We start from the raw sequence: 18,567 nt of genomic DNA on the forward strand, positions 1-18,567 counted from the left end.
AGACACAGAGAGAGAGAGATACAGAGAGAGAGATAGATACAGAGAGAGATACAGAGAGAGATACAGAGAGAGAATACAGAGAGAGCGATAGATACAGAGAGAGAGACAGAGTGAGAGAGAGAGAGAGACAGAGTCCACACACCCACACAGAATTTGAACTTCAGAACTTGCGACTTAGTCAGCAAAGTCAAGTTAACAGGATGTAGATCAAGACAAAAGGTAGTGATGTATACAAATATGTTAAAGTATTGCCACATTTTGATGAGAAAAATGTGAAGCTTTCTTTATTTAATTTGAAAAATTGGCTAGGCAGATGGAGTGGTCAGAGAACTTGTGGGTAATTCTTAGTTCAGACTAAGCTGGTAGGCAGAGCTAGTGAGGTATTTGCAGCACTGTCATATGAGGGGTCAAGAGACTATGCAGAGGTTAAACAGGCTATTTTAAATGCTTATGAATTGTTAACAGAAGAATATAGACAACAGTTCAGAAACAAAGGAGGAATTAGATCAGACTTATGTTGAGTTCAAAAGAATTAAACATTGTAATTTTGATAGATGGGTGTGGGCTTTAAAAATAGAAAAGACCTTTGAGGCTCTATGAGAGATTATTCTGCTGGAGGAATTTAAAAACTCACTACCAGAGATGATAAGAATGCATATGGATGAACAGAATGTTCAAGAAGTGAGAAGAATGGCAGAGATGGCAGATGAATATGCATTGGTGCATAAGACAAAATTTAGTTTCCAGGAAGAATTTCATCCTGTGAAGGATAGACATTGGGAGAAGGGGAGATCCTACACTACAAAACAAAGATTACAGCACAGTCGTAATAGTTCACCACAGGTTAAAAAAGAAACCCAAGAAGATGGAAAGGAGATGAAAGGTCTCAGGAGTTCCACTGTGGTAAAGTGGGATGCATAAAGTCACAGTGCAGGTCATTAAAAAAAAGGCACTGTAGGAAAAGATGTGGTAAAAGCAGCTAAGCCAATAGCATTAGTGAAGATAGTAAAGGAGACCCCAAGAAAAGTTAAGGAGCTGCAGGAGAGTGCACAGCCTAGGCAGGGACTGGGTATGGAGTTAGTGCCTGATCGCTATCAAGAGTTTGCCTCTGTGGGTAAAGTTTACTTTAGAAGAACAGGGGTACAAAGGAAAGAAGTTATAATTTTGAGAGATACAGGATTTAATTAGTCTCCAACAGTAAGAGATAAATGTATTTGCACTCTTTCTGACATGTTACCCGAGAGAGTGGTAATTTGTGGAATAGATGGATAGAAATTTAAAGTTCCCATATGTAAGATCAGGGTGGAGTGGCAACAGTAACAGTGGGAGTAGCAGGATCCAAGGTGGGAGTGACACCCCTTGTTGTGGAGAAGCCAAAGGAAGAGTAAGGGAACTGAAGAGTTAAAAGAAAAATACCCTGGAATTTTTCCAGATTTGTAGTAACAAGATTCAACTATCATAAGTCACAGCATGAAGCAAAAACTAAAGAGAAAGATGAAGGAGTTGAGGTTCAATTAGTGGATGCCCTGTTTGATGTAATGATGCAGGAAAAACCTGAACAGACAGGATGATCAGGCAGAAGTGTTTAGTCCTGATAGGCTAATGGACTTAAAACAGAAAGATGAGACAATGAAAGATATATAGATAGATGCATACTCAGAAAAGGAATCAGAATGTATTCCTGAGGGTTATTATCTTAAAGATAGAATGCTAGGATGAAAATGGAGACCACAGCAGATTAGTGCAGAGGAGAAATGGGCAGAAGTGCACCACATTGTGTTGCTGGTAGCACATGAATTACCAGTAGGAGGTCACCTCGGTGTGAGGAAGACTCAGGCTAAGATCCAAAAGCATTTCTATTGGCCTGGACTGCACAAAGATGTGGTTAACTCTTGCTGTATGTGTTATACATGTCAAATGGTAGGTATGCCACGGCTGGTAATAAAACTAACACCAGGCAGCATGGTGGCTCAATGGTTAGCACTGCTGCCTCACAGCACCAGGGACCTGGGTTCCATTCCAGCCTCGGGTGACTGTCTGTGTGGAGTTTGCACGTTCTCCCCGTGTCTGCGTGGGTTTCCTCCGGTTTCCTCCTACAGTCCAAAGATGTGCAGGTCAGGTGAATTGACCATTCTAAATTATTCAAAGTGTTATGTGCATGAGTCAGAGGGAAGTAGGTCTAGGTAGGTTACTCTTCAGAGGGTCGGTGGTACTTGTTGGGCTGAAGGGTCTGTTTCCACACTGTAGGAAATCTAATCAAAAAAACCTTTGTTGCCAATTCCCGCATTCGAAGAACCTTTGATGTGGGTTATGATTGATTGTGTAGGTCGCCTCCCGAAAACTAAAAGTGGGAAGCAGTACTTTTTAACCAAAATGGATGTGTCGACCAGATTTCTCAAGGCAATTCCATTACGGAGTATTTAGGCTAAAAGGGTGGTAGAAGAGTAAGTAGCTGTCTTCACGCAGTATGCGCTACCAAGAGAGATTCAGTCAGACCAAGGTTAAAATTTTACTGCTAGGCTGTTTTAAGGAAGTCATGGATAGCTTACGCATACAGCACTTTAAATCAAATGCATACAATTTGGAATTCCAGGGAGCTTTGGAAAGGTGGCATCAGACACTGAAGACCATGTTAAGAGTGTACTGTCAGGATTACCCGAATGATTAGGATAAAGGTATCACATTCGTATTGTTTGTCATTAGAGATGCCCAAAATGAATCAACTCAGTTTACTCCCTTTGAGTTAATATTCAGACATGAAGTGAGAGGGTTTTTGAAATTGATTAAAGAGAAATTGATAGGGCCAAAGTTGGCAATCTCACACTTGGATTATGTATCTGAGGTGAGGGAGAGATTAAATTGGGTAGGTGAGTTAGCTAAACAGCACCTGAAGAGGGCACAGCATAGAATGAAGCAGGTGGCAGATAAAAACTCAGATGAAATATCTGGTAAAGATGCCAGATAAAAAATCTATATGGAGCATGTCACGCGAATATGTTGTAACTATTATAATAAAGATAACCAGGTGTTAGTTACTGCCCCGCAGAGTGAGGAATCAAATCTAGATGTCATGGAGTTTGATGTGCCTCAAAATATGTTAAATAATGAGGAAGTCCTTGAGGAGTGGGATAGGTTAGTGACTTATCTGTCTCAGGAGCAAAGAATACAGTTGAAAGGTTTGTTGCAGAAGTGAGAGGGCAGATATAGGAATAAGATGGGGATAAAACTATTAATACTAATACTATTGTGCATGAAGTAGAAATATGGAGTGCTGTTCTGATAAAACAACACACTTACAGATGTAATCCTTTCCAAGCCACAGATGTCCAGAAGGAAGTGGATGCAATGCTCAATGAAGACATCATTGAACAGAGTCAAAATGAGTGGAATTCGCCAATCGTGTTTTTAAACCAAACCTGACGGGACTCAACGATTTTGTGTGGGCTATCGGAAGGTCAACACTATAACAAAATCGAACTCATACCCAATACCAAGATTGGAGGACTGTATAGAGAAAGTTGGACAAACCAGTTACATCAAAGTTGGACTTACTGTGTGGTTATTGGAAGGTACCTTTATCAGAGAAAACAAAAGAAGTTTCTGTGTTTGTAATCCCGCATGGGTTATATCAATTCAAAGTGATGCCTTTTGGAATGAAGAACACAACAGCCACAATCCAAAGACTCATGAACAGAGTTGTGGCTGGATTAACAAATTGTGCAGTTTATCTGGGCGATGAAATTGTTACGACATGGGGTAAACCCTCCTGCATAATTTAAAACCAGCAACACAGAAGAGATTCATCCTGTGCAGTAATCTGTAAAAATTCGAGTGGCCAAGAACTATTTCAAGTAAAAATGAACTACTTTATTTCTTAAAGTATAACAGAGAATAATTAACTAACAACTATTTACAATTCCTTCCTCTAACCTATCTTTTACCTTCCCTTCTATATACTAGTCCAATAAAACTCCCAATTAAGATTTACTGAAAATTTACATTTTAAAACTAGCCAGTGGTCGAATCTTCTCTTTAACTTTGGTAGATTTGCTCCCCAGGTCAGTGTTGAGGTTTTTTTCTGGGCAAACTACTTCTCTAGACAGGTATCTCTCAGAGAATTCTGATGAGCAGTCTACATCTGTTGGTCTGGTGGAAGTTCTCCCCCAACTGTTCAATTTCCCTGCTCTTATACCCCAAAGCATCGGATTGTGTCATTGGCTTTTAAGATTGTCAATATACTCAATTCAAACTTGATTGGAATTTGGTATTTTTTGGGGTATAATATAAACTGATTGGCCTAATTCAAATCTGTTTTGTTGTTTCCAGGCAACAAACGACCGCAGTAGCTGGGGCACATGTTACATTCTGTCTTATTGCGAACAGTTGCCTGTCACTGCTAGTTTTTACTCTCTTAAAGGTACAGTACACACATCTTCATAACATAGCGATCTTTAGAGAGTCATGGAAAGATCACATGGTACCATTGGCAGAACTACTAACAATTATGAGAAGCAAAACTGGTAATAAACATAAAGAAAACAGAATTCGTTCTTAGGACATAACATCGGTCATGGAAGATTGACCCCAAGGAATGCCACAATGAAGGCCATCGAGGAATTTCCATGACCAACCTTGATGAAACAGATGCTTGGAGTTTTGGGATTAAACGGATTCTACCGGAACTTTGGTCCAACCTTCTGCAGTGTGGTGGCACCGCTAACAGATTTCCTTAAGAAGAACACAAAATTTCGGTGGACAGAACAACAGCAGGAGGCATTTGAGAATTTAAAAGCAGTTTTAACCACCGCACAGTTTTAGCTCCACCAATTGTTTTTGAAACACTTCAAAGTTGTAATCGATGCTAGAAATAATGGAGTCGGAGCTGTACTGCTACAGGAAGATGATAATTGAATTGAATGGCCAAGTGGATACATTTCAAAGAAACTCAACACCATTGAAAAAGAATTTTTGAGTTTGGTACTGACCTTACAACATTTTAATGCTTATGTGATAAACAATGTGTCAGAGACAGTTGTGTACAAGGACCACAATCCTCTTACATTCTTGAAACGATTTAAAGAGAAAAATATGAGACTATATCATTGGAGTCTTATGTTACAGACTTTTCATTTTCAAATTGTACATGTTGCGGGTTGTAAGAATGTGATAGCAGATGTATTATCGAGGATTTAAAGGAAAAAGTATAGATAAGTTTGGACAGTTTCCAATATGGAAACATATATGGTTGTGCAGAAATTAATATGAATTAGATTAATGACTTCTGTATTTCATTGTAATGGGATTAAGAATTAGAAATGAAAATGAAGCCATCTTTACATTATGATGTTTCATTTTTTTCTTCGGGGGAGGTGTTATGAAGTTGAAGGTGAGTACTGTACCTTTAAGAAAGTGAGCGCTGTTCTGCATTGAAAGCTTGCAAGTACTTGTCATGTGACTATCTAGCAGTCTGGAAAATTGAAAATACGTAACATTTAGTTGTGAAATGGATACCTGAGGGGGGTTGCTGTTTTGACAATAATTCAAATTTAATCAATCAGTTTAATTTATACCTCAGGATACTAAAACCCAATCGAGTTTGAATTAATTGTCTTGCCAAACTCTAACCAATGAGACAATCTGATGTTGGAGTGTAAAAAAGGCAAGCATTTTGAAAGTCAGACAGAGTAACTGCCATCAAGAAAGACCAAAGACATTGATACACTCTCGATTAAAGGTACCTTCTCATATGAAACATATTCACAGTAAAAGAAAGACGATGACCCAGGGAGATCTTCAGATGGAAGAAGAAAGACACTGAAGATGACAGCAGCTGTATGGTTTTGAAATTAAATTGATGTGATTTTAATAACTGTTTTGTTGGAATAGTACGTTGTTATAGATTTGGATGCAGATAATTTTCAGTTAAGAGAAAGGGGGCTTAGAGTTGTAAATAGTTGTTTTGTTTAATATTCAGTTTTAGAATTAAAGAATAAATTGATATTATTTTCTTTAGTGGAATATGGGAGTTCTCTGTCACTCATATTTTAACAGATTATGAGGCGAGGTGAGCTTTTCCGGGCGTTTAGTTTAATTAACATAAGAGTTCACCGCCATGTCATAACAATACACTGACAATGTCCTGTTCTTTGTGGGTAAAAAGAATATGTCCACACATTGCACCTCTAAAAAATGAAGGGAATATGGAGAGACCCAATCCCTACTGCACTTGCATGGCAATGCTCTGATCAGTCAGAGGTGACTTGTTTGCTTTCAATCTAATTAGTCATTTAACACTGACACTTACAGTTCCTGCTGCACCATCATTGCTAATCATAGTCCAACCAATCAGTGCTCTCTTCTCAGGATTGTACAAATTGTTTTCACTCTGAATTTTTAGTTTGTGTTTCAGTCCTGATGAGAGTAAGATGGAAAGCTTTGAATTTGTGTCATTTTTAAAAGTTTTCTATGTTTTCAAGGCAGCTATAAGAAACTGTTTTCTAAAAGTGTCCAGTTTTAAAGACTCAGATAATGTTCAAATAATAAGGAAACTAATATAATTCCATTTTACTCTGGTAACGACTTCTGGGGAAGCTGCAAAACAATGAAACATATATACTGTTCATTCATGCATCATTTTGTAAGTGGTTTAAATCTGTGAATGCATTAATAGAGTATTTTTCAGGGCATTTACCGTAATGACAGGCAGCCACGGCTGTCTCAAAAAGACAATCTACTGTGGAATCTACTGATGGCCAAATCACAGACATTTAAATGGAACTTAGGAAATGCACCAGAATTGGCCAGAGCCAAAGACACTAGTATTGGGAAATGCAGGATATGATGTAAAAACAGTTTTGCTTTGATTATATTGCAAAACATGAACGGAATTCTGATTTGTTTGGTTAGATTACAAATTATCTAATAGAGTTATGTCTTTTGGCAGTGATTTCTCATATGTTGATATATTCAATTATAAATGGTGCTCTCTGGGAAAAAAAAATCAGTGGGAGTGATGGTGGGACATAAGCTGAGAGAAATAATAGATTAGTTAAGAGAAAAGATGGAGGAGATTGCTACTTATTTCCTCCCTTTCTCTTCACTGAATATTATCTGCCACCAACTCTATAACAACATACTGTTCCAATAAAATGGTTATTAAAATCACATCAACTTAATTTCAAAAACCATACAGCAGCTGTCATCTTCGGTGTCTTTCTTCTTCCAGCTGAAGATTTCCCTGGGTCATCGTCTTTTTTTTACTGCGAATATGTTTCATATGAAATTAATAATTTCAGAGCAGTTGATATTTTTATGTGCTGCTCAATTCCACTTTCCATTAACTTCAATGAGGTGAAAGCCAAGCAGTCAAACTGATTCTATTGGTTTCTACTGTCAGGTAGCATAGGTTACCTGCAGGGCCTAAGGTAAAACTCATCTCAGTTTTTTTGCAACGTGCTTTTGCCTGTAAACCCACTGCATTCTCCTTTAGAATGGATCTTCAATATTTACAATATAATTTGCTATTGTTGCATTCTCCATCAGAATTATTACCTCCAATACTTCATATCACTTATTAGCAACATGTCCATTTCTGTACTTTAACAACTCTGGTTTGAGAATCAGAATATAAACTCAAGAACATCCACTAACCTGTGTGATGAGAGGGATCAGCCTGCTAAGTTTAAAAAATCAAACTAACTACACTGCGATGAGTGTTTACCTTTTTATTTGTGAGCAATAAGCAGGTACGTGTCTCAGTTGAGTCCACAATTGAGTGAACACAGTTGAATGATAAGTGATCCCTCAGGCGTTCCCTCTGTTTTGGAGAATGAAATTGTGGAGACTACAATGGGCGAAAATCTATGGAGCATCTGCTATCCTATTTCGGCAGCTAAGCCACCTCAGGATATACAATAAACCATGGATATGGCTTATTGCTTGCTGTTTGTTATGAAAATTAATGAGGTACATGTGAATGAGGAAGCTATCATTAGTAAGTTTGCAGATGCATGAAAGTTGATAGTGTTGTTGACCCCAAGGGAAATAGGAGAAAGTGAGGTCTGCAGATGCTGGAGATCAAAGTTGAAACTTTATTGCTGGAACAGCACAGCAGGTCAGGCAGCATCCAGGGAACAGGAGATTCGACGTTTCGGGCACAGGCCCTTCTTCAGGAAAGGGCCTGTGCCCGAAACGTCGAATCTCCTGTTCCCTGGATGCTGCCTGACCTGCTGTGCTGTTCCAGCAATAAAGTTTCAACCCAAGGGAAATAGTCCCAGGCTACAGTCTGATATTGATCAGCTGGTAAACTGAGCAGAGCAATGATAGATGGAATTTAATCCTGATAACTGTGAGATGATACATTTTGGGAGATCTAATAAGGGAAGAATTGACAATGAATGACAGGTCCCTGAAGTGTACTGAGGAACGAAAGAACCATAGATATACAAATCCATAGATCCATGAAGGTGTCAGCACAAGTAGACAGGGTGGTGAAGAAAGAAATGGATGTTTGTAGTCATTAGCTAAAGTGTAGAACATTGGAGCAAGGAACTCTTTTTATAACTTTATAAAACATCAATTAGGCCACAGATATGAAACCTTGAGCTGTACTGATCTATTGGACGGATGTGATTGCACTAGAGAGAGTGTAAAGGAGATTCACCAAGATGTTGTCTGGGTTGAAAATTCCCAGTTATGGGAGACACTGATTAGGCTGGGTTAGTATTCCTTGAAGCAGATGAGGTTGGCAGGGGGTGAGGGGATGTGATCTGTTTGAGGTATACAAAATTATGGTAAATTGAGAGAATCTTTTCCCCATGGCTGACAAATCTAATGAGAAATTTCTAGCTGGGCATTAGCAAGGAAACCCTTATTTTATCATCTCCAGAACTGTTAACACAAAGCTGCATGGGAGGGTGAGCTGTGAGGGGAATGCTGAGATACTTCATTGTGATTTGGATGAATTAAGTGAGCTCTTGCTAGGCAAGGCTTCCACCTCCATCTTGATTCCAATAGCAGGGGCCTCCCTGTGCTGGCCTGTAGCTTGGGAAGCTTTACTGAAAGGAGGCCTCTGCCCAATTCTCCACCTGGCAGATGAGACTTCCAATGACTCAACAACATACCACTCATAGGCTGAGAAGCTAGAATTATTAAATTGAATGATCGATGGACCTGAAGATCCAGTTGCTGTGGATTGGGCAGGAATACCATTGAAGAGAGGCAAAAAAAAAATGAAACCTGCGTACCGTATACTGAATTCCATCCCAAATTCCTAATTTGTTCACATACTTGCCTGGGGTGGAAATTCCATAAGACCTAATCCATGTCAGGACTAACATGGCTGTGGAAATGAATGCCAAAGTAAAGTGGATCCCCAGAACCAAAAGAGAATATGCTAGCATTTTCATTTTGCCAAGTGACAGGAGATATACCAAACTGCTGACTAGCCATTATTAATCCACTAAAGACAGTGATACCATAGCAAGTCATTCAGGTACATAGCATTTACTCAAGAGTGTGAATTTGTTTCCAACACTCACCCCCACATCAAACTTCAATAATCACAGTGAAATTCACCCATTATAGCATGATCTTCCACCAAGAATATATAGAAAAGAGAAAAAAGAAGATACCAGGCACATGAGACTGCTGCACAGAAGAGCTCAGCTTCATAATGTGTCTGCTATGCTATAGATATAGCAAAAGGTGAACATACTTGGGCTTGTCTGGTATCTTCTAGGAGAAAGTGAGGACTGCAGGTGCTGGAGATCAGAGCTGAAAATGTGTTGCTGGAAAAGCGCAGCAGGTCAGGCAGCATCAAAGGAGCAGGAGAATCAACATTTCGGGCATGAGCCCTTCTTCAGGATTCCTGAAGAAGGGCTCATGCCCGAAACGTCGATTCTCCTGCTCCTTGGATGCTGCCTGACCTGCTGCGCTTTTCCAGCAACACATTTTCAGCTTGTCTGGTATCTGTTAAGATCAACTCAGGATGCTGAGACATAATGCAATGTTATCTACAGCAGAACTCCAAGACACCTATAGCAATGTCAAAGGATATTTCAGTCTAAAACGTTGATGGTCCAGTCATGAGACTGAGGCATAGTAATATCAGTTAATTCAAACTAAACAAATATACCATGTAGGTGGCTGATTTATTGCTTACCAGATCTAACAATTTAAAATTTAACCAGGAACAAACGGTGAAAGCAAGAGACAAAACTGTTTTTTTTCAAACAGTAGGATTGTGTAAAGTCCACAGATTATATGCATTTGGACCCTTCAGTACAATGTTGCAATTTTTCTGTGGTCATTTGTACTGAATGCAAGGAATAGTAATTCAGCTAAGAAAGGAGTTTCTGTACAGAAGTAGGTTTTCAACAATAGTCTCACGAATGGGACACTTCAGTTATGATAATAGATTGAAAACGTTCAGTCTGTTTTTGCTGGAGAAGAGCAGGTTAATTAAATTTGATAGGGGCTTTTGGTATGATGAGGAGTTTATCTGAGAAGATGAGGAGAAATTGTACTACTCAAGAAAGAGTCAAGTTCCAGAGGGCATATGCAAAATGAGAAAAAAACATTTTCACACAGCGAGTAGTTAAGGTCTAGAATGCACTGCTCAGAAACACAGTGGCAAAAGGTTCAATCAAAGCATTGGAGTGGGCTTGGATGTTTATTTAATTAGAAACAAAATGCACGGATATCGGGAAAACACAAGAGATTGAGACTAAATTAAAATGATTAGAGATCCAGTGCATATATGATGGGCTGAACAGCCCCTTTCTGCACGGTAACACGTCAACATGTCTTTGGAGTATCAATTGAATTAGTTACTGAATTGAAAATGAAATTTTCTAAATTTCTGACTTAAACACAACAATGATAACAAGCAATTGAGTCAAGCTGGCAGAGCCATTAGGAATTGGTAGAACTGAACAATCAGTGCACAAAAAAATCATCTCTATTACATAGTACAGTCAAATTTTTATGGTATTAAAAACTCACCTTTTCTAGAATTCGTTTTAGTAGAACTACTCTTGATGTGTCAAACTGGGCAACTTGTGATTTGCTCCATGTTCCAAAATCATTTTCTAGTTCATTATTGTTTTTTAAAAGCTCAATGATTTCAGCTTCTCTTTTGCTCAATGTCTGTTTTAGTTTTTCCAATCTTATCCGAGCTGCTTCGATTTTGGTCTCATTAGTCCCTTCTAGATTGGTCGATGTCATATGAACGTTTTGCTGGACATTTTCCTCAGCAGACTGTAATACATTATCAAATAGCATTTCAAGTTTATAGCATCATATATACAGATAGATGACAGCTTTATTTAAAAATCTAATATTAACTTTTTAAAAAAAAATGAAGAATTATAAAGGCAAATGAAGGGCAAAAGGTAATGGAGTGGGACTTAACTGAATTGGTCTTGGATATGGATTTAATAGATTCAGTGGTCTCCTTTGTTCGATAACCATTCTTTCATTTTGATAGTTAGAACACATTGACCAATACAAGGGCATTTGTTGCAGTTGAAAGGAATGGGTGGAAGCTGAGAAATGCAATATTGATGGAAATATTGATGAAAAGACAATTCACATTATGCCACATATTCAACAGCCTCTGTCAGTTCCTTTATGTGTAAAAGGCTGAATTTTTAACTCTAGTGGGGATGAATTGTGTTTCTAAGGGTTTAGGGAATCAAGCATTTTGATGGTTTCACTGATTTCTGACTTCTTGATGAAATTAGCAGAATGTCAAATGTGGGAGCAAGAAGAACCAGCAACCCTCAGAGCCCCTTGTTGAGTAGTTTAGATCTCATTCTGAGTATGGGGAATAACCGTCAGCAAATTCCAATGATGAGCACGGAGGATCTGGGACTTGCTGCAGGATAGATATTGAGCATGGGGAAGCTTTACTGTTGGTGACTGACTTGTGAAAGAGTTGTATGAAGGAGCAGATTTATTCATGCACCAACACAGACGTTATTGCTAGAGCGAAGAGGCTTGATTTTGAGAGTATTCTGAGCTTGGTATCTATGACCACTTCTCGCCATGCCCGCATGATCTCATTCACTGGAAGTCTACTTCTAAATAAAAGGAAGAGCACAACTCTCCTCTCCATCCTCCATTTTAGCCTTGAAGGAGGCATCAGCCAAATATGAGGCAGCCTGGAGGACCACAGCTAACTCTCTGCTTTCCCTGCTCATCTATTTCAATGTTAACAGCAAGCCTCGTCATGACTGCCTTTTGCCTTTTAAGTTTTCCCACTGTTTCCAATTTCCACCTCTTGCCTATGTCCATACATGGAATTGAACCCAACTCTGGACCAACTAATCGCTGACACTTTGAAAATTTCATTATGACACTAGCACCAATATAGCACAAGGTTATGACCCAAAAATATTCCAGATTCTTTGCCCAAGAATGAAACTTTAGCCCAAGGAGTCTGTCAATAAATTATTAGGACAAGTTACCTCTTCTCATGGTGAGCAATATTATTGGAAACAGTTCAAAAGAAAATCAAAAGGTTAATTTCAAGGGTGAAAGGGCTGACTAATCAAGAACAATAAAACAGGTTAGGCCTTTATTCATTACAGATTAGGAGAATGAGGGGTGATCTTATTAAAATATATAGGATTCTGAGAATACTTGAAAGGCTAGATGTTGAAAAGATGTTTCCACTAGTGCAAAGCTAAAAATCACACAATACCAGGTTATATCCACTAGGTTTATTTGGAAGCACTAGTTTTTGGAGCGCTGCTCCTTCATCAGGGTAACCAGTGCTTCCAAATAAACTTGGACTATAACCTGGTGTTGTGTGATTTTTGACTTTGTCCACCGGTCCAACACTGATACCTCTACATCATATCCACTAGTGCAGGAATCTTAAACCGAGGAACATAGTTACAGAATAGGGGACATTCATTTAAAACCGAAATGGAAAGGAATTTCTTCTGTCAGTAGACAATGAATGTCTGGAATTCTCTACCTCAGGCAGTCATGGAGGCTAGATTACTGAAATTCTTTAATGAGGAGATGGATAGATATTTGAAATATCGAGGAGTGTAGATGAGCTATAATCATATAGAATGGCAGGCTTGAGGCGCGAAATGGTGTATTCCTCTTTTTTTTATTTCTTGTGCTCTTATTTTTTTAACAAGAACAACAAATTTGGCTTTAAACATTTTGAAACGGTATATTACAAATCTAATATTCTGTTAGCAGTTATGGAAAAGTACCTGTTACCACACTGGCAAGTTTTGATCAAAGGTGTCCGTTCAATGCACAATAATTGCTTTTACTGGAGGACAATGACACTCCAATGAAGAAGGATGGCTCAATTCAAGATAGACCCATCCTGGAGGCAAAAATTAGTCAGAGTTTCAAGGTTCTGCAAAGAGCCCTATATAGAGAAATGGAATCTGTGTACAAACAGAGAGAATGTGAAACAGTCCAACCTGCTAAACTTCATCCTAAACATCCCCTCACTTTTAGCTTGATGATTGACAGAAGGTCTCTGACGAAATAACTAAAGATATTTAGGTCTAGGACACTATCCTAAGGAACTCCTGCAATTATATCCTGGAGCCGAGGTGATTCGTCTCCAACAACTACAACCACATTGCTTTGTGTTTGGTATAGCTCCAAAGAGTGGATGTGTTTTCCCTGATTTCCACTGACTTCAATTTTGCTTGGAATCTTTGATTTCACATTCAGTCAAATGCCAGCTTGATATAAATGCATCACTCTTGCCTCACCTTATGAATTAAGCTCTTTGAGATAGTGAGGAGCACAGATGTTGTAAAGTCCGAGTCGATAAAAGTGGAGTTGGAAAAAGGTGAAGCAGCATTAAAGAAGCAGGAGAGTCAACCTTTTGGGCAGGACCCTTCATCAAGACTGGGAAGGAAGAAGTGGGCGGAGAAATAAATAAGGGTAGGATCTTTGATCCACGTTTGGATCAAGGCTGCTATGCCTCAGAGTTTGACTGACCATGGTGGAATCCAGATGTTCTCGACCACAAATCTTCAGTGGTTAGGTTGTTGCTCGGCCTATAACTTTTTCTTTTTTAAATAACTTCAGTTGTTGCTTGATATCAAATGAAGTGAATGAAATTGGTACTAAAAGATTTTGTTTTGAGCGGATTATTACTTTTGCACAGTTTCAGTTCAACTTTCCATATATTTCTGAACAGTTATGATTCAGTGATAAAATCCTACCTCTAGCGTGTTAATATACAAATCATTTTCTTGATTTTCTTCTGGTGCTCCAATGACAGTAGCCCATTTTCCCATTACAGCATTTTCTGTTTCTTCCAATTTATTTAAACCATTCTGCAGATGGAAATAACCATAGAAATAGTGAAAGGAATAAGGCATGATTATGCTTTTCAGGTCTTACTGTTGAAGTCCTCAATTGCAAGAAAATTTTACACCAGATCAATTTCAGAAATCTCAAGTTTTGTTTGAACTTAAACAGTCTCCACAAACCTTGCATTAGCAAAAGGCTAATTTTTTTCTGTCATTTTAATATTACTGGTTGCTCTAAAATCATTCAATTCCCAATCAACACCACTGGTCAATTTTCCAGGTCCTATAAAAATATCCCAAACCTCTGCCACTCCCAATTCAGTTCCCTGAGTAATGTAGTGATTCTCACCAGTCTGCATAAATGACTGGCCCACAAGAAGCCTTTTAGTGTCTGTTTGATCCTTGCAATATATCAACTGCCTGCTAATGAGACCTGACCAACAAGGCAGTTTTAGTGCCATTAGGCAGATTGTGTAATTGCAAAACAATCCACCTGCCCAATTACTGCAGCTGAGTAAAATTAGCCAATTAAAAGTAGGGTCATCTTGTGGTATAGAGAAAGCATTACGTTAGAGCCCGGGTGTCCTTGGAGAAGGAGCACGCGGTGTCCACCAACACCCTGGAGTTGTTAAGGGAGAGGTGGGCGCCGCAGGGAGTGGAGTGTATTATTTCTCCCTCCAACTCTATTTTGATTTAGTCCCTACCCTCCCCTTCACTGTTTTGATCACACAGCATTGCCCTTTGATGTGAAGGGCAGTGTTTGTCACTGGCCACCCGGGTGTTTTCCTATCTTCCTGGTGGTGGAAATTGAATAAAGATTTGTGCACCTTGTGTCTCTCACTGTGTCTCACACCTACACACACACACCATGGATGCTGGGGAAAAATAAGCACTACCGCAGTTAGGCGGTAGTGTGGGGGTTAAATTAAAAAAAAGAAAAAAGAAAAAAGAAGAAAAAAAAACAAAAAATAAAAAAAAACAGGAGATTTTAAAAAATATATAAATAGGAGATTTGGGTGCTGGGAAAAAAATAAGCACTACCACAGTTAGGCGGTAGTGTGGGGGTTTAATGAAAGAAAGAAAGAAAAAGAAAAAAATATAGAGAAAGCATCTTTGCCCCTAATCTAAGATGCCAGGGTTCAAGTCCAACCCTGCTCCAGAGGTATGTAATAATAGCTCTGAACAGGTTGATTCAAAAAATAGGTTAAATTATAAAATATAAACAGATTGATTTATGAACATCTGACTTATAAAAACCCAACATAGAAACATTCCTGTTCTTATGAATGGCTCCTTTCTATTATCCTACTCTCTACTCTGATTTGTGAGCAAGTTGACTTGCAAACTTCCAGACAAAACCTCTTTATTCAATTTTTATAACATTTAATGTAATTTTGAGTTTTTATTTTTTGAGTTAGTAACATATTGTTACTTAAATATTCCTGTAGCTATGGTGATTTCTTAAAACAGGTTTTGTAACTCAGCTTTAGAATTAATGGGGTTAACCCTTTTAAATCTTTCTCCTCTCACCCTAATTCTATGCCCTCTCATTCTGGATCAAACAAGTTAATCAAGCTCCAGTTTAGAAGACTGACAGAGGCTTTTTTTTTTAAACGAAAAGACACAAAGCTTACAGTGAGAGAGATTAATTTTTCAGGTTTATTTTGAGTTTTGAGCAGTCCTATAAAATACTTTGAAGGTGGCTGAATAGATCACTCCTCCTATGAACAAAAGGATAAAGTTAAACTAGACCCTAGACCAGAATTTTTGGGATTAAACCCTGAAGAAGTTACTTGAAGCAGTGTATGTTTAAGATCCGTATCATGAATAGCTCCAAGAAGAACCTACCTACAGTTCTAGTCTATAAACTAAAGTCACAAGTGATTTAACTCCATTGAGGTTTTAGAGTCATGGACTCCAATGTGAATACTGTATGAATGGTGTTTTTGGGTACTGTACTGGGGCTTGTTTTGGGTTCTATAAAACAGCTTTTCTTTTCAATTTCTAAAGGGTTGTTTTGGGATTAATGGGATTATACTTGTATTTCAAAACTTTAAATTTACGTTATAAGTAGATGATCTGATTGGTTCTACTTCATTTCTTTGTTAGTAAACTGCAAACTTATTGCAAAATAAACTTTTGCAGCATTATGTGCTAATGTTTCAGTGTGAGACCACTTTGTTGAAACTAAATCAGCTTAAATTAGGCCAGCGTGGTGGCCCAGTAGTTAGTACATCTGCCTCACAGCACCAGGGACCTAGGTTCGATACCAGCTTCAGGGGGTTTTCCTCTGGGTGCTTATTGGGACTGTTGTGTATATTTGGAACAGCATAAATAAGTCTAGCGTGGATAGACTGAGTTCTGTAGGGTTTCATTGTGTAACTTTGTGAATAAATCCTTGTCTGTTTTAAAACTGGTAGTCAACCTAGCTAACTTACTCTGGGTAATTTTCACTGTACACTTGCTGAAATAAATTGCAAAGTTATGGTCTGGGCTGCCTGCTTAAGAATGTTTTGAGTGGTCTGGCCTAGTCTATAACACTCCTGACTTTAATTTCTAGACTGGAGCGTAGATAGCTTCTTCCTGGAGCTATTCATGCACCTGAGCTTAAACATACTCAGCTTTAAGTAACCTCTTCAGGATTCTAATATCAGAGTTCCAACTTTTATGTATTCATGAGACTATTCTGTGGACAAAGGCAACTTGAATATGCATGCAAATTCCATGGAATTCCAGGGCTATGATTTACCACCAAGATTAAAAGCATTCGCCACTTCTGTAATTTGGCAAAATGTCAACTAAAACATGAAGGCTTCAGTTGGATTTACCTTTGCATTTTTCTTCAGGTCTTGCATCTTCTGTGAGTCATTCTGCTGTTGCTCATCTGATAGCTTTAATTCTGAGGTTGACTGCAGAAGGTGTTTATCCAGTTTTTCTCTGATAATTTCTTGCTGGGGTTTTAACATTTCTTGTATTCTTTCTATCTCTAGTCTACTCATTTGAAGTTCTTTGAGGGCTAGGATAACAGATGTAAATTAAATTCGGGTGCCATATCATTAAAAATCTTTAAAAAATCCTTATGGGGTTAGTTTTAGCCTGGGTCGCTTTCTTCATCTTAACATATTTTCGATCTATTAGTCTTTTCTGCAGAGAAATTCCCAATATGGTCAGATCTTTGTTCGCAAGACTTGATTTTGCCTGTCCTCGGATGCTGCCTGAATTACTGTGCTCTTCCAGCACCACTGATCCAGAATCTAGTTTTATTAAAGACAAGGAGCAGGAATGGGCAGCTCAGCCCCTTAAGATTGCTCCTCCATTTAATATAATCATGACTGATGATCTTAGCTTGACCTCAACTCCACTCTTCTGCCTGCTCCCTACAACCCATAAACGTGCTAATAAGCAAAAATTTCAATCTCCTCCTAAATGTATTTAGTGTACCAGCATCTACTGCACTCCTGGGCAGTGAATTCCATGGATTCACAATCATTTGAGAAAAGTAATGTTTCCTCATCTTTGTTTTAGCTCTGCCAACCATTAGCCTAAATCTCTGACCTCTTGTTTTAGATTGTCCCACTAGGAGAAATCTTCCCTACGTTTACTTTGTCAATCCCCTTTAGCATCTTTAAAAATCACACAACACCAGGTTATAGTCCAACAAGTTTAATTGGAAGCACTAGCTTTCGGAGCGCCGCTCCTTCATCAGGTGGTTGAAGGAGTGGCGCTCCGAAAGCTAGTGTGCATCCAATTAAACCTGTTGGACTATAATCTGGTGTTGTGATTTTTAACTTTGTACACCCCAGTCCAACGCTGGCATCTCCAAATCATGACTACTTTAGCCTCTTAAATACTTCAACTTGATCTTTCCTCATTCTTTGAAACTCCAGAGATCACAGGCCCCTAAACTGCTCAATCTTTCTTCAAAAAGACAAGCCTTTCATCTCTGGAATCAATCTAGTGAAGGTTTTCTGAACCACCTCCATTGTAATCACATCCGTATTGTACCAAACTTGCTTTTTTTTTCACCAATTTTGAATTGTACTTGAAAGCCGTAAGAGACAACTCCTTATTTTCCATTGTATTATATGGACTCTGTCCATTTCAGCTGCAGAGCGAAAACAATGGTTTCATTGGAGTTGAGGAAGACGACATTGTTCATTGTGAACTTCAACTGAAGAAAGTTCTGGCCTATCTATATTTAATACAGGTAGTCCGTCAAAATCAAAGTGGTTGTGGAATCACAGTAACAGGGCCTGGAACATGA

The 18,567-nt window shown here is 38.6% G+C and overlaps 1 protein-coding gene across 3 annotated transcripts in view; it reads right to left on the bottom strand.

The window, feature by feature from the left end:
* LOC122539255 (kinesin-like protein 2) overlaps positions 1-17,162 on the bottom strand; it is a 35,484-nt gene extending 18,322 nt beyond the window's left edge. Inside the window, exons 1-3 of one of the 3 annotated variants that reach the window (XM_043673965.1) lie at positions 17,132-17,162; positions 14,214-14,327; positions 11,005-11,259 (exon numbers count right to left, since the gene is read on the bottom strand). In XM_043673965.1, coding sequence (XP_043529900.1) covers positions 11,005-11,259; positions 14,214-14,327; positions 17,132-17,158 — 396 coding nt within the window. In that variant the 5' untranslated portion in view covers positions 17,159-17,162. The other 2 variants (XM_043673972.1, XM_043673960.1) reach the window with 2 other exon arrangements.
* Positions 17,163-18,567: the final 1,405 nt, after the last annotated feature.

This window comes from Chiloscyllium plagiosum, chromosome 2, assembly GCF_004010195.1.
Source record: "Chiloscyllium plagiosum isolate BGI_BamShark_2017 chromosome 2, ASM401019v2, whole genome shotgun sequence".
Lineage (NCBI taxonomy): Eukaryota > Metazoa > Chordata > Chondrichthyes > Orectolobiformes > Hemiscylliidae > Chiloscyllium > Chiloscyllium plagiosum.